Source organism: Pararge aegeria, chromosome 11, assembly GCF_905163445.1.
Source record: "Pararge aegeria chromosome 11, ilParAegt1.1, whole genome shotgun sequence".
NCBI lineage: Eukaryota > Metazoa > Arthropoda > Insecta > Lepidoptera > Nymphalidae > Pararge > Pararge aegeria.
Window position 1 is genome coordinate 466,958 of NC_053190.1, and position 16,726 is coordinate 483,683.

Sequence of the window (16,726 nt, forward strand, 5' to 3'; positions counted from 1 at the left end):
AGTTTAGTACGTCTCGTATACATATCATAAGTGACTTTTATGCAAGTTAAGTACATCTCGTATGCAGGTCGCAAGTGTATTTTATGCAAGCTTAGTATGTCTCGTATATAAGAAGCAAGTGCCGTTTATGCGAGTTTAGTACGTCTCGTATACATATCATAAGTGTCTTTTATGCAAGGTTAGTACATCTCGTATGCAGGTCGCAACTGTCTTTTATGCAAGCTTAGTACGTCTCGTATATAAGAAGCAAGTGCCGTTTATGCGAGTTCAGTACGTCTCGTTTACATATCATTAGTGTCTTTTTTGCAAGTTAAGTACATCTCGTATGCAGGTCGCAAGTGTATTTTATGCAAGCTTAGTACGTCTCGTATATAAGAAGCAAGTGCCGTTTATGCGAGTTTAGTACGTCTCGTATACATATCATAAGTGTCTTTTATGCAAGTTAAGTACATCTCGTATGCAGGTCGCAAGTGTATTTTATGCAAGCTTAGTACGTCTCGTATATAAGAAGCAAGTGCCGTTTATGCGAGTTTAGTACGTCTCGTATACATATCATAAGTGTCTTTTATGCAAGTTAAGTACATCTCGTATGCAGGTCGCAAGTGTATTTTATGCAAGCTTAGTACGTCTCGTATATAAGAAGCAAGTGCCGTTTATGCGAGTTTAGTACGTCTCGTATACATATCATAAGTGACTTTTATGCAAGTTAAGTACATCTCGTATGCAGGTCGCAAGTGTATTTTATGCAAGCTTAGTATGTCTCGTATATAAGAAGCAAGTGCCGTTTATGCGAGTTTAGTACGTCTCGTATACATATCATAAGTGTCTTTTATGCAAGGTTAGTACATCTCGTATGCAGGTCGCAAGTGTATTTTATGCAAGCTTAGTACGTCTCGTATATAAGAAGCAAGTGCCGTTTATGCGAGTTCAGTACGTCTCGTTTACATATCATAAGTGTCTTTTTTGCAAGTTAAGTACATCTCGTATGCAGGTCGCAAGTGTATTTTATGCAAGCTTAGTACGTCTCGTATATAAGAAGCAAGTGCCGTTTATGCGAGTTTAGTACGTCTCGTATACATATCATAAGTGTCTTTTATGCAAGTTAAGTACATCTCGTATGCAGGTCGCAAGTGTATTTTATGCAAGCTTAGTACGTCTCGTATATAAGAAGCAAGTGCCGTTTATGCGAGTTTAGTACGTCTCGTATACATATCATAAGTGTCTTTTATGCAAGTTAAGTACGTCTCGTATATAAGAAGCAAGTGCCGTTTATGCCAGTTTAGTACGTCTCGTATACATATCATAAGTGTCTTTTATGCAAGTAAGTACATCTCGTATGCAGGTCGCAACTGTCTTTTATGCAAGCTTAGTACGTCTCGTTTATAAGGAGCAAGTGTCGTTTATTCAAGCTTAGTACATCTCGTATACAGAAAGTAAGTGTCATTTATGCAAGTTAAGTACATCTCGCATGCAGGTCGCAAGTGTCTTTTACGCGAGTTTAGCACGTTTCATATACACGTCACAAGTGTCGCCATCGTTACCAAACCATGCATCTTTGGAAAATAAGTAACTTAAACCGATTTTAAGTCATAAGGTATTCAATACATGAAAGGTCCATTCAATACAAAACACATTATAGAGGTCTCTGTCACCATATCAGGGAAAACCAAGTGAAAGAAGGACGTAGGACGAAGATATAAAATAATAAATGTTGATATAAGTATCAGTCAATTATGAATTTTCTACTTACTTCAATATACATCAGCTTATTACCCCACTGCTGGGCACAGACAACCTCTTAGACCGCGATATAGAACTAAGATATGTTTTCTGATACGTTTTATTTTTCTGTAAACTGTAGGTACTCAATAAACGCGCCTTCAGTGAAACATGGAAGCTAAATACGGGCCGGACAAAAAAGCTTAGTTATTCAACGAGCGATGAAAAATGCTGTGCTCCGAGTAAACGACTTCAGAGATTTGAGCTGTGCTCTAAGTTAACAGACTACATAAAGGACGCACGGGATAAACTTAGCTAATTTCTCAAAATTTCGTGAAACAACCTCTTTCATAATTTATTATAATATAGATGCACATGGCGCTTGTTGTGTACGTACTCCATTTCGGAGAAATGTACTGAGTCAGCGCGCAGATAACATCATAGCACTAGCCGCGTTTATATGAATGGACCGGCCCGCGGCGCACCGGCGTGATGCGGCCGTGTGCTCGTCGCAGCAAGGGCGTACGAAGCGGCCATCATGACTCATAACTTCCATTCATACGTTTTTGGCGCCAATTCCACTGTAGCCTACTACGCGCAGCCGCTAGATGGCGTTATTTTACAATCATTTTGTAAAGTAATTTAATCCTCCTCTCAAATAATATTTGAAAAATATTGTTTAGTTAGAAATAGTTCTAATTATGACTCGTTTCGGGATTTTATTATAGAGAAAATAACTGTATATGGAGGAGAGATGTTAATTAAGTTCACTGAAGAATTTATACACTGCAATGATTAAGCAATGGAGCGCTGTGTGCAAAGAAGTAGCAGTGGGCGGTGCAAGTAGTAGTTCCCAAGATCGGAACTCAGGCACCGGTAAACGCAGCGTTGTTGGTAGACAAATGTGTGACAATAAAGACGATTTTTCTTTCTTTCTTTTAGACGAACGGTTGACATCAAAAAGTCGCAAGGAGCTTCTGGATCCAAGTGGCACAAGTCCGTGGTATTGGGAACTCCCCACAAAAGACCTATGTCCAACAGTGGATGATTTTTTTTCCATAAAAAAAGTGGAAAAACGTATCGTACCATCGGCACCTTATTACTGAGACATCGCTGTCCGTTTGTCGGTGCATCTGCCCGCTCGTCTAATTGAATGTCATAACCGTAATATATTTTGAGATGAGATACACAGGTACGAGTGTTTTTGGTGTTTTTCTCAATCACAAAAAACAATACTAGATTGGTACTTAGTGTTTCTTATAGCAAAAAGGAATGGAGCCCTTCGTGTGCAAGTCAACTCACACTTCGTCTTTTGATCTTATCACCAAACGCTCTACGGCAATAGTCAAAAATAAAAAAATTTATGGGAAGCCCCTGTTTTATCCATATCTTATCACGAATCTAGGCGTGCCAATATTCAAAGGTCGCGTCGTATACTCAGTTAGGATATAATATCCTCTACACTGTTTAGAAGTCGTAACTGATACCTGTAGAGTCTACAGAGATACACCCCATACCAATATCAGGCATCAAAAAGTAGGCGCAACTAAATTTAGCTACCTCTTAGTATTACGGCAATCATCACCATCATCATCATCATCTCTACCACAGCACTTCCACTCCTGGACATATCCGTAGGATTTCCACTCGCTATGGTTTTGTGCCGCTTCTATCCAGCGCCTCCTGCGATTCTATTTATGTCGTCTGTCTTCCTCGTGGACTACCAACACTGCGCTTTCCAGTGCGGGATCATCCGGGGACCAGAAATAGCTCTGGGGGCTTTGCTTTGCCCCATAATGACGCTGAGCAGGTGAGTCGGTCGTACAGTACCCCAATCAATAAGTAAAAAAGGATCCAACTCACACTGAGGTCGTTTTGAGCCATTAAGGGCTTAAAATAATGTGTCCTAGTGTGGTTGGAATAGTGATGTAGTGTTGTGCAACACTTCACCGGACAGCAACTCCAGTGAGAGCGTGGCTGTCTTAGTATGTAGTTTATAAATTCATCTTTTTCATTTCAATCAATGTACGTCCACTGCTAGACATTGGTCTTCTCAGTTCCAACACTCCAACAATTCTTGGGACTCGGTTTATGTCGTTTGCCTACCCGCTGCGCTTGCCGGTGCCAGGTCGCCATTTAAGCACCTTTAGGACTCTGACCTCTGCTACTCTGACCGAGCTATATTAATCTTTAGTGGTACAGAAAGAAACATCGACAGGTACACAATGGATAAAACTACTTAAACATAAATGATATTAGTAAATTTACGTAGGCTAACATTTCGTGTCGACTGGAATTCCTAAAAGTACTGATGTTAGCTCTTATAATTACTCCCAAGTCTACGTCGTAGCTGAGCGAATTTTCACTCTACGCAATGCATCATTTCAATCAACGCTACTTCACGACTATTATGCGAATGCACCTACACTAATCCGAACAGCCAAACAAATACGTACGGACAGCGTTTAGCAATTTAATCTGGGAGTATTTTCTGACGCAGAAAAGTTCAACCGGCTATAACTGTTATATTAACACCATAACCCTAGTTCCCCATCGGTGAAGGAAAACATCTTGGGGAAAGCTGATTGGCGTGTGGAGTCTAACAAGCCATATTTGGGCAGTGTGGTGGACTATGGTATAAATATTTCTTATTCTGAGAGGAAATCCGTGTCCTGCAATGGGTTGAGAATGATCAAGCGGTGTATACGCGGCATCGTACTGGCTGCTAAATGAAAAAAGTCAGTAAAGTTATAAGGCGATCAAGAAACAAAAACTATATCCACCGATTGTAACCCCTGACATGGGATAAAATTGACATGATCACCTGCCAAAGCACGCCAGCAGTTTATTATTACACGTATATTATTTGGATATTCCACGTGGCTCATCCTCGGAGAGTTGATAAAGCTTTGGGGGAAGATAAAATGTTATCGGTTACCCGGGGAGAAAAATGTATCTTGCCCATGGTAGACGTGCAGCACGCAGATAGCGAGGAGAAGTGGGCATAGACGTTGAAGCGATAAAATAAGGGTTAACTTACGCGGCTGCGCGGTGGAGCTGGTGGCCTGGTGCTCCGGCAGCGGCGGTGGGGGTGCTCTGCCCGTGGCCGCCGCGTGCGCGTGCTGCAGGTACGCGTGGAAGATGCGCGCCGCCTGCGCGCCACCCTCGCACACCTGCCAGGTACGACCTTTACTTATGCGCTGATCTGCCTCTCATGCGCCATGCTCATGTGCCACTCAATGCAACCCTGCCTCCCTATCCTCACTTTTGCACTGTCAAGGACACTTCCCAAGGAAGATTTCCGGCTGCCTTACTTCTAAATATACTTGGTAAGTAGTCGCACAGCATGGATTCTTAAACAAACGATTCAAATCCAAAACACTCGCAGAAAAAACCCGAAAATTCCCAACAAAGATTCCTGTGAAACTCGTGCTTAAGTTCTTTAAACAAGCTTCTTTAAAGTGTTTACCTTTAACAGGTGCATATGGACATGTCTTCTGTTTGAAGACTGTGTGCTGGGCGAGAGCAGAAATTTTTTTAATAACTTTGTATCGCTAAAGAAATTCTGGCTCGTATCCGGGTTAGTCAAAGTACTCTGTTTTAAAAGTAGAAGAAGTGTCCTGTTGCTACTACTACCGATAGCAGTACTAATTGCCGATAAGTAATACTTTCTGAAAGAATACTCCACAAAAACTACAGTAGGTAAATACTGTCCAACATTTAAAACTTAAGACTCAATATTAGTATAACAACTTTGTTGTGTCTGTTTCGATGTCCATTTTCTGCAGCTATTACATTTTTAAGCTCACACCAGTCTTGGAGCCCTATTTCCAAAACAGCAAATGTTTGCGAAAGACTTAAATTTGCTTCCGACACTATTCTCCCCATATCTAAGCATACTATGATTGTTGGTTACAGAGGTTGTTACCCAATATTATTACCCAACGGGTCGGTTAAATTAGAGCTGCTTTAAAGTTTAGTCCCACCTTCCACCTTTCTTTAATACTTAATTATTATCATATCCTACGCGCGTCCTTAAATTTTAGCGAGAAAAGATAAAGATAAATTTAATATCACCGGATGTGGATATCTAATCCGTCATTTAGGTTAGAAATATGATAACTTCAGATTTTATACCGGACGAGAATTACTGCGTTATCTAGTGCGTGTTCCGGAAAGACCTCCTTCGTGAAACAGAGTTACTTATATGCATCTGAAAAGGTAGTTACTTAGATTTTTTCAAGAAGGGTTGTAGTCAGCAGTCTAAAGCCTAGGCCAGACTCCACGATGTGCGACCAATCATAAGCAAGCAAGAGTCTTGTAATCGGCCGCAGATGGGCCGCAAACTGGAACGCTTTGGTGTGGTCTTCGCTTTAGATGAAAACGTTAATACGCAATATATTATCACATATGGCGTAATTGTACGCCTAATTGGTACAGAAGTTCCGTGCTAAATCGCTCAGCGATAGGTTCTTGCCCATCGGATGGTGACTGTGATCTCAGACTCCCATCAGTACAGCCTTGAACCAATTTTACCCGAAGACTTATAGACAGACTGGGCATCTCCAATCTAATTCGCATCCGGTTGTGAAATTACGAGTAAGTACATATTTATCTTTATCTGTCCATAGCACCAAACCCGTCGACTTCTAACGCACCACGGTGAACGAACGGAGGGAAACTTCCTTAGGTCGAGTATCGGTACATAATAAGTGGATTGAAGCGGGAGTTACTTGATTGAATCCGCGAAAACTAGGCTTTGCGTTGAGAGTGCCTTTTGAAAGATTTGTGTTATGAGGTGTACAAAGATTGCAGATATTATTAATGGCACCGTGCAGTTTCTCCTGGTTTTCGCGGATTAAATATGCTTGATCTTCATTGTACTTTAGATGAACAAATAATCAATGTGAAACTCACGCGCAGCCAGTCGTCCTCCGACAGTTGCAGCAACTGCGCACCGCTGGCGGGCAGCAGGCGACCGGGCGCGGGCACGCTGAAGGTGCGCGCCACCCACTGCACGCAGCGAGCCACATCCTCCTGCTGCCACTGCGCTGGATCTGAACACACACACTAATTATTAATAACTATCTGTGGCCCGCGATCTTACTCCGCATTTCTTACGGTTTTTACAAATCCCGTGGGAACCGTTTATTTATCCTATGTTACTCTCCGGCGTGTGCCGTGTGGTGACGACAGATCAGAATACAGTTGCCACCACCCCTCTTCTTCCCGTGGGTGTCATACGAGGCGACTAAGGGAATATAACGGAGAGCGGGCAGCAGCGTCCTCTGTGCTACTAATAGCATCTACTGCGACCACCAACCCGTCTGCCCCCCGTTGGTAGAGGCCTTAAATCCATCAGTGGACTGTAATAGCTGTTGATGATGATGATGATGATGATGACTCTTCGTCGTTTCAAGTAACTCTGCCAAAAGTGTATTGGTTGCTTAGTTAGGACATGAAGCAGTGAGCTTACAAATATTAGTAACATAGTAAATCAATAGCCTCCTTCAGAAGGAAAGAAATAAACTCTTTTTCTTTAGTTATGAGTGATTCAAAAGGCTAATATATTCTATTTATCTTCATGTCTATCGTAATATGTTCAGCGGTTTAAAAAAACAGACAAACAGAATTGCTTTCGTATTCATTTAATATATAGGAACCCTCGTAGCTTTAGGTTTAAGTTAGCGAACGAAGTTATCACCATCCCCTTACAATTATGTAAATCTATATATATACGAACGCTTCATAAGTGCCTACATGAATAAATAAATTTTGAATTTGAATTTGACTTGGTTATTAAAGACCCCCTTATATGTTTGATATTGGAAAAGAGCTTTCTTCTCGGTAGAATCTGCCTTCCGAACTGGTTGTAGATTAATTACAAAGAATGAGTTTATTTCTGGTGCCTCTACCATATTTCGTCGTTTCAAAAGTATTATTTACAAAAATATATTTGGGCCTACTTAAAAATATGGTTTAGTAAGTGGCTGACATCCCAATTAAAATTCATTTATTTTCAATAAGCCTATACTTTATGGACACTTTTGAGAAGTCTGGAAATCCGTTTGAAACGACATTCACTTGTGCAAAAGGCAGGGCCTACCGAAAACAGGCCGAATCTCAACTCAGCAATGGTTCTTTACTATTATAATTTTTTTACAATTATTCATTCTACTCTGTGTAATAAAAAAGCGAAGGCCTTCAAGTATAGCTCCTTACATAGCTCCAACTAACCTATCAGCCTATTCAGACGCTACCTATCGCATATAGGTAGCGTCTGAATAGGCTGGTGACCTGATATGTTTGGTTCCGATTTGGAAACTAGCACCTTGGTCTTTCCAGGCAGAATTAATCAACAACTGCCCTATCGCTGTGAAGTCTTTGACTTTGGCAATCAAAAGGAACTGTGAAAAAACTAGTCAATACTTTCTTTGATTATTACAGCCGATACCATCGTCTTTCTTTTTTATTACATTAGTTTATCCTAATCATTCCTAGAGACAGATAATTTTATCAAATTTCAATACAGAATATTTGATTTTGCCGCGCCCTTGCTACGAGTTGCTTTTAACCTATAGTAGTAGTATACTTAATATCTTGCCTGCCTACAAAGCCTGCAAAGATAGTGAAGATATGATTATAACAATCCTTTTCTAAGGGCAAAGTTTGTTGAGGTTTTAAGTACCTACCTACCTTTACTTTTTCAGATGATAACTAGCTAACCTACTCATATCACCTAAAGCTGACAATGTGAAGATATAACGCCGAAAAGAATTTGTACAAAGTCTTTGTATTTACATAGGTACAGTTGCACCACCCCTACTAAAAAAGGAATATAGCTAAGAACGGCCAGCGGCGTCCTCTTTGCTACTACTATCATCTACTGCCATCAGCACCCCGTCTGCGTCTGCCGGCCCAGACCGGGGTTAGAAAATTGGTGGTTTAAAACCCCGAGCCTCGGAGAGCACTTTAAACTGTTGGTTCTATTTATTTTTAATAACTTGAGAAATCAACCCGCAATGGAGCAACGGGGTAAGGATATGCTTTAAATTTATTTTATTGATGGTTACAATTAGCCGGCGGCATCGGCTAGACAGTATGCAGTCACATAACCTAATAATACAGGAGGAGCTTAGTAGATTCTCCAAGTTTACAATATTTGATAGTTTTTTAAGTAGAAAGTCTGAATACAAACGTCTCAATTGCGGAGTAACCTTTGGTAGGTTACTCTGCAAGTACTAGGTACTGAATTAGCCTTCATGGCTCAGTTTAAATCTTTTTGTAAAACCTATGTGCTTCATGAGGGAAATAATTAAATTTTTGGCCAATAACAAACTGGCGGACATGAGAAACGAAGCAACAGTTCAAATAACGTTATTGATAGAAACTTGTCATATACTGTATAAAGTCGAAATTGGATTATAGGCTTGCCAGCTTGGCTAAACTTAGTAAGCTCTCTGCTATACCCCATGGGAGAGGCATCAGTGGCATATTTATCAGGCTAATGGTGAGGCTTAGGCTACAGATGGTGCAATTTTCTGCCACAGCCTCTTAAAGACGCTGACTAGGCTGCCGCCGGCGGCGTGCAAAGTGCACTTATTCCTGGTAGCTCATACTATATCGTAAAATGATACAGAGCCGCGAATGAACCAAAGTAATTTTTTTTTTAGACTGCTTGTATAAACGAGGTGTTCCCCGTCAGTCAAAATTCATTTTCCATCCCCCGGGAACACTACGTTCTTTCTGGATGTACCCTATGTTCACACCCTTCTTTATACTTCTGTCAATAGTACTTTAATGCATAGTTTTAGGATGATATGTTGAGTAGTTAAATCTTGAATGTGCAACAAACAAACAATCTTACATTCGCATTTATAATATAAGTTAGTATTAATAACATATAAATAATTGAATCTTTAATATTTATCTCGGAAAAAAAAACTTTCTCCATTTTTCTTTCCGACCCGTCGCGTCGCGTCGGTAGTCCTTTTGAAGGAAATTAGGCCTACTTTACTTTGTAACTTATTGAAACACTGTTCAGACTTTAAATGTCTATAATATAATACGTTAGATATTATAGTCAGGTGAATTCATCAAAATTTGTTATTTTTTAGCTAGCACAAAACTTTAAAAATAAACACTGAGATATTGGCCCAAAAATGATAAAAAGTCTTTTAGCGAATATTAGTACCTATAGCCTCAAATTTTGATAATATTTTCGTGGTAATAACCAATATAAACTCGTAATAGTATATACCCCAAATTTAAAGCTATAACAAAAAAACATATTTTACCGCCGGGTACAACGGTCTCTTCCCCCGACTCGGAACCAGATTCGGAGGAAGGCGGGCTCGCAGGGAAGGCGGGCTCCATGAAGGCATGGCGGGGGGCCAGGGTGGCTGCCACGCTGAACTCTGCACGCACACTACACTACACTGAACACCCTTGCTCCGCAGGGCACGGCTGCTGCGAGTTACTGCCTGCCGGATGGGTTGTTAGCTATGGGCCGGCGCGCGGCACCTCGCACGGTTTTATTGGGCGCGCGGGCGGTGTCGTCACGAGTGACGTAGGCATTCGTCAGCGCGCGGTGACGACGAGGAAAACGCATTCTGGGAAGCGCACGCGGCTCGCGCTGGATGCTGCGGCTAGTTGTAATGAGCAAGAACAGTTTGTGCCAGTTACAATTATATCGCATTATGCACGCCTACCTACTTGCTAATCTTGGTATTTTTGGTACTTTATTTTTATTCTGCTTGTGCAGTGATTTTACAGTCTAAGGTGGTCATGGGCTATCACAGTTATATTAAACTCATACCGAACCGAACGGAACGTGAAATCGCTTAGCGGTTCGTCTTTCTCGGTAGGGAAGGAACTAGCCACGTGGACCAAAGCGCTCGCCGCTGCACTAGAGAGGTTTTTTTGTCATATCAATGTCCCGCGGCCGTGCCGGTCCCATTGACTTGCCCAGTATCAGTCCAATTTAAATACAAATTTTGGTATTTGATAGTCTAATCCTCGAGGAAGGCTAGAGGGTATTTAATGTCACGCTACGACCCTTGGGAGGAGAGAGAAAGTTTGTTTTGGAACTATTGGAACTGTTTTCCTACAGGTAACGTCACTTAGCGCGTATGCCCATTGCTATAAATAGAATATAGAGTAGTTACAGTATAGAAAGTGAAAGACACTTGAATAAATAGAAACGTAAGTACGAGTGGTTCTGTATGGAATATTCGACGCCACCACGTGTAGCTGAGGTGTCCGAGTGGTTAAGGAGTTGGACTTGAAATCCAATGGGTTATACCCGCGCAGGTTCGAATCCTGTCCTCAGCGAAAGTTACTTTTTAAGAAATATTTTAATGCTTTTTAAATATTTAAGCTTTTATTAAACAGTCACATTCCTTTTCATTCTTTTTTTTAACAAGACCGGCAAGCTGATTTAATTCATATTTCAAAAATTATTTGCTCACGTACCTCACAGGCCATTAACGTGGGTTACTATAGTCGTAAAAATGTAATAGGCCCGTTTTGACATTTGTGCAAGACCATAGAATGTAACTTTGAACGAAACTGAAAGAAACAAAAAAATAAAAATAAATTACATACAGTGTTTTAAAAAATACGTAAATTTTTTTGGGACGTTAAATAATACGAAAGAATATGTCGCGAGTATTCTTTTTGCGCTTACTTCATAGTAGCATGCAATTTATAATTGTTGCGAAACGTTCCGAAAACAGTTACGTTCTCAGTCTTTTTTTTTTTTATACTAGAGCTGTAACCATTTTTTTACTGAATATCGAAATTATATATTGTGTAGTTATTTTTACTGCAACGAATGAGCTTGGTTCTCAAAATGGGTTCTAAATAATGAGTCTGAGTTGATGTATCTGACCAAGCGGCACATGACTGAAGCGTCCCCGCGCGCACTGCGCAGTTTTTCGTTCCTCATCTTGTAAAGTTGACTGTGCGCTCGTTTAAGTTTGATATATATTGTTTACTTTTACGTTAACTATGGCTCTTCTATTTTGGACATTAATTTAAACATAGTGATTTGACTCGATTTTTGTGTTTGTTTTTATATAGTACTAACTCTGTTTCAACATGTTGAAAAGTGGACGTATAATCAACAGCCAGTTACGCGTATTGGTTGTGAAGTTAAAGGAATACTTTGAACGAACGAACACTTTACAATACATAATAATATCAATCGAGTACTGATACAAACTTGAATTGATTTATCGTGAGTATCGAGTACAGAGTCTCATGGTTACATAACTAGTTACGTCGCGATGACAAATGTCAAAACGGGCCTATTATATTTTTACGACTATAATGATAATTAGGTACTACATTCGGAGGGTTCCAAACGCGGCGTCTAAACAGCTATTATTATAAATGCTATTTTTCCTTCAAAATAGGAAATACAGGTGACATAAAAGTTAATATAATTGACTTAATTTAACTGTTATTTAGATTGCAATAATTGTATAATGGTTTCATAATGAAATTTTGTATTTCTTATGCCTATTATTAAGTGGAAACGCGGTCTTAGGTAAAACGTGTCTGCATAATAAAAAAACAATATTGATTTTGAATTTGAGCCCACCACAAACTTAGCCGTTTATTTTATTTTTATATCACCGGCGGTCAGTCCCGTCTGCTCACAATTCTTAATTTTCTGTAAGAAAATGTAGTCGAGGTAGTTTCCGAACCTGTAGATTGATTCAGTAGTATTAAATGCGTTTGTTTTCTCATGCCTCGAACCATTAACTATTCGTAACGTCCTTCGCGGTATAGACATCGCAACTAGCCACATCACGCTTAACTTATTGAGGTATCGATGTAGGAATCATTTAACCACAATCCACTAAGTATTGCAAGTTCGTCTGTTCGCAACGAATTATAGTATGTAAAACGTGCGGTTGGAAAACCCGACTGCGTAAGTAAGTCTATGGGCAGAATAAGAAATAAAGTGACTAAAGGTTTTAAACTAAGATTTTCGTGGTTAATCAACATTTCTTAAATATAGTTCAACGGGTACATACTACGATAATATTTTGGGATTTGTCGATATTTCCTCTCGATTGAAGTTTTTGTGCTTTCGAATTTCAATCGCTTCACGAACTAGTCTCGGAATATAGTGACGGTCGGTCATTCTACCCAGCGTGGTGATTATAGGCAAACCCTCACATTGGGAGAGGCCTTTAGTCCGACAGTGGACTGTTACGGCAATGGGATGGAACTGGAACGTTAATAAGTTTGGTAGTAGGGTCGCAAAATGTAACGCGCTTTATGCTATTCGTAGTGCTAAACCAGCGCAATGCTCGTCGTCAGTGCTCACAGGCTTGGAGAAGACACTAAGGAAAACGGTCACTAGTAAGTACCTAATATTCCCAGATTAAGAGTAAAATAGAAAATGATTACGCGTTCATAACGACCCTCAATTTTATTTTTTTATTCATAAAGCTTATTAATTAACAATTAACGGTTCTTTTAAATAATTTACTTAATATAATATTTATTTATTACTAAATGATCCACCCCAATTACTACGCTACACAGGGTTTTATTACTATTTCCCATCATTATTACAATATAATTTTTGCTGTAATGTAAAATTAGAATAAATTGAAATCAAAACATTAATTATTTCCTTTCCTCATTTGCTTTTTGACTCTAAGAATCCAAACATTGCCGGGCGAAAAAAAAGGAATGGTGTGAATAAGTGCTATGGAGGGTAGGAGGGTAGAGGTAAGGAGAGTCATCTGTGTATATGAAAAAGTGTCGTCAAAATGTATTAAATTAGGATGGCGCCACATTTGCATCAGGGTAACTCTTAAAAGAAGCGCCAAATATAAATATTGTTAGAGTAGGCTTGAAAAATAAACAAGGAAGTATGGAGATACAAGGAAGTAAGGTTATATTTACCACAATATTTTGTACAACGTAATTTGTTGAAATTCTCAATAATTAACTACTTTAGTCGATAATGACATTAAATTTTTTAACTCGGCATACTTCAATTCATCTACGATTGCTACATTCATACCATACCCTGTGCATCCACCAGCGCCATTGTGGAGGATTTTTGAACTGTTACTTAGCGCAACAACTGGACACTTTTTCAACTTTTCTCCCATATAAGATGACTCTCCTTACCTCTACCCTCCATAATAAGTGTTGACATTAATGATTATGTCACAGCTAATGTCACAATGACAAATTGACAATGACGTTTCTTAAACAGCAACAGAAATGAACAGTGGGTGGTTTTAAATGTTTATTTACTAAAAACTATATGAAATAACTAAAGAAATGGTAATTTATGGAATTTATATCGTGAGCAAGTCAGGAGGACTCATATACAACTATGACCATAACATCCCGCGGGTGGAGACTGAAAAAACATTTGGTTTTCCTTTAGACATCAAACTAGAATATGAAAATAAAAAAGTAGTCGTAGTTTTTGGACAAAGAGACGGAATTAATGGTAAGCCATGTATTTTAGGGCTTCATCAGTGACTGCTCATCTTAGTTGTAGGAATTTATGTTAATGTTCAGGCGACGTCCAAGAAAAGATTGTGGAATGAAAAGGTTTACAAAAAATGATTTCTGAAATTTGTGATGATGTTTGTTGTTTTTGACCCTAATTGCTCATGAGCTTGGCACTGATGAGAGTGTGATAGGCACTTTAAGATATAGGGCATGGAACTTCTCAGTAGACCTTATCAAATCATGTGCAATCATTGTGACAGTTTATTAAATAGTATATATTGAACATCATATGAAGCATACATTTTACAATACTTTAATGATTGAATTCATTATTTTAAAGACATCCTTTGTTTTCACACATTAATTAATGTACCTTTTGCCAACTTTTTCCTAAAGGAGACACCTAATATTACTAGAGTATTGAGCATAGAGTTATAGTCTAGTAGGTAAGGCTTCAGCTTTATATAATATGTGTCAAGTTTACCAATCTGCACTTGGCCATTGTTTTGAACTACGGCTTAAACCCTTCTCATTCTTAGAGGACCCTGTGGGCCCCTTTAGTGGGTTGGTGTTTGACAATAAGTCAAAGATTATTAATTTTAACATAAAATTCATTTTAGTTGGTCATGTTCTGCTCTCTGTGAATGGTTCACCAGTCAGTGGTCGCACAACAGAAGATGGGAGGGATGTATTTGATATTATAGGAGTGAAGGTGAGTTTAAGTGAGCTATGTGATATGTTGCATGCCAAAAATTTTAAGAGTAATCTCCATTTTATTTTAGAGGGCCCCACTTGTGTAGATGCACCTACACTCTCTTTTATATTATTTATATGTAGTACAAAAGATACATAGCATTTTGTCATTAAACTTTCCAATCACAAAAATTAGGTACTTGGGCCCAATATCTAAGTATAGCTGTCTGTTTCCAGATGTGGGACCTTAACAACCTGAGAACGCGTCTAGTGATTGTTTAATGTATGTGTCACATTATTTTTGTTTCTGCAGGACAGCTATCCTCTAAGCCTGAAGTTTGGCCGCCAGAGAGCCACCACTAATGAGAAGATAGTGCTGGCCAGCATGTTCTACCCACTGTTTGCACTAGCCAGCCAGCTCAGCCCCGTGCCAAAGTGCTCAGGCATTGACACCCTCACTGCAGACTCCTTCAAGCTCTCCTGTTTTCAGACTTTAACTGGTTAGTTAATCTCTCTTATTTGGAATTTATGTCTGAATTCCCTACGTTTTTGTTGATAGACCCACCATGCTACTCCAATGCAGGTTGGTGGGCGGGCTAGCATTATACATTTTTGTTTAATAATCAGAGTTCCTTAAATTTTATTTCATTTTTTTAGATTTGTACTTATTATTCTTATTCTTATTTGTTAATTTGTCATAGTAGAGACTAAACAGATTGTACAACTTGGTAGGTCTAAGCTGTGTCTCTCATAGCATCACTGTCGTCCAGTCTACTAGCATCCACGGCTGCACATAGGATTTCATTGCAAGAGCCATCACATATTTTATCCACCTACTTTTACCAGCGACTGATAAGCTGCATAACTTTTAAATTAACATCAAATAAGTAAATAGAAAAATTTATAATTTCAGGTGTGAAATTCATTTTGGTGACAGACCCCAACATGCAGGGCTCGGACGTAGTTCTCAGAAGGATCTATGAGCTGTACTCCGACTACGCCCTGAAGAATCCCTTCTACTCCCTGGAGATGCCCATCCGCTGCGAGCTGTTCGACACGTCTCTTCATACACTGCTGGAACTTGTAGAGAAGTCTGGAACTTCTAACTTATAGTCACTAATAATAACTCTTTAAGTTGTAGTTAATGCTGTCCGAAACAGATAGATACTTGCAGATGTTAAACAAATAACCTTGCAGCTTGAAAAGAAACAAATAATATACGAGCCGTTCAATATGGATATTTGATATACACAAAAAAAGTTCGATATGTCGTCCCTTTTTATTGGAGCTAATCTTCTGATTTTTCAAAGCCACAGTAAAAGAAGGCCTAAAGTTACGTGTGTCGTACAGCTCCGAAGTAAATTGATAAGTCAAGCAGTGATGTCCTTTTCACAATAGTCTGTGATAAAGATTAGCACTACTTTTAGACCTATCAATTTAGTTTAGTAGGTCACAATAGAATTTGCAACATTCTTGAAAAATCAGTCCTTCTGTCGAAAATTTCCAGCTCAGTGATTGTAAATAATTCTTGTTATTTTAGCAAATAAGTTGTCTTATTATTAATATTAAAGCTATTTATGTTATTTAACTTTGTGGTATTTCCTTATTTAACAGTTTTGATTGCCCGTAATTTTGTTATAAACTCGCTGTTGCAGAAAAGTTTTTTAATGTAAGTTAACTAATCGTCTCATCGTCGTTAGCGTAAATTTGTGCTACCGAACTATGCTCTTAGTTACTCGAGCCCGAAAAACCGCAAGGTATAAATATGTCCAGCGCGCAGCGTTGGGACACTAGCGCGTGCCATCTGGAAGACTGGCTA

General features: G+C 39.2%; 2 protein-coding genes and 1 non-coding gene across 5 annotated transcripts in view; 2 read left to right on the plus strand and 1 right to left on the minus strand.

The window, feature by feature from the left end:
* LOC120627639 (DNA-binding protein D-ETS-6-like) overlaps positions 1-10,351 on the minus strand; it is a 36,864-nt gene extending 26,513 nt beyond the window's left edge. For all 3 annotated transcript variants that reach the window (XM_039895653.1, XM_039895651.1, XM_039895652.1), the window contains exons 1-3: positions 10,017-10,351; positions 6,637-6,776; positions 4,760-4,892 (exon numbers count right to left, since the gene is read on the minus strand). In XM_039895653.1, coding sequence (XP_039751587.1) covers positions 4,760-4,892; positions 6,637-6,776; positions 10,017-10,095 — 352 coding nt within the window. In that variant the 5' untranslated portion in view covers positions 10,096-10,351. The remainder of the gene's footprint in view (positions 1-4,759; positions 4,893-6,636; positions 6,777-10,016) is intronic.
* A 619-nt stretch (positions 10,352-10,970) lies between these two features.
* Trnas-uga lies at positions 10,971-11,052 on the plus strand. The gene has a single exon. It is a non-coding gene; the product is annotated as a tRNA-Ser (tRNA).
* Positions 11,053-13,959: 2,907 nt separating this feature from the next.
* Positions 13,960-16,495, plus strand: LOC120627327 (trafficking protein particle complex subunit 4). Its single transcript, XM_039895304.1, has 4 exons — positions 13,960-14,209; positions 14,835-14,926; positions 15,221-15,407; positions 15,821-16,495. The coding sequence occupies exons 1-4, from the start codon at positions 14,035-14,037 to the stop codon at positions 16,018-16,020; spliced, it is 654 nt and encodes a 217-aa protein (XP_039751238.1). The 5' UTR covers positions 13,960-14,034; the 3' UTR covers positions 16,021-16,495.
* Positions 16,496-16,726: the final 231 nt, after the last annotated feature.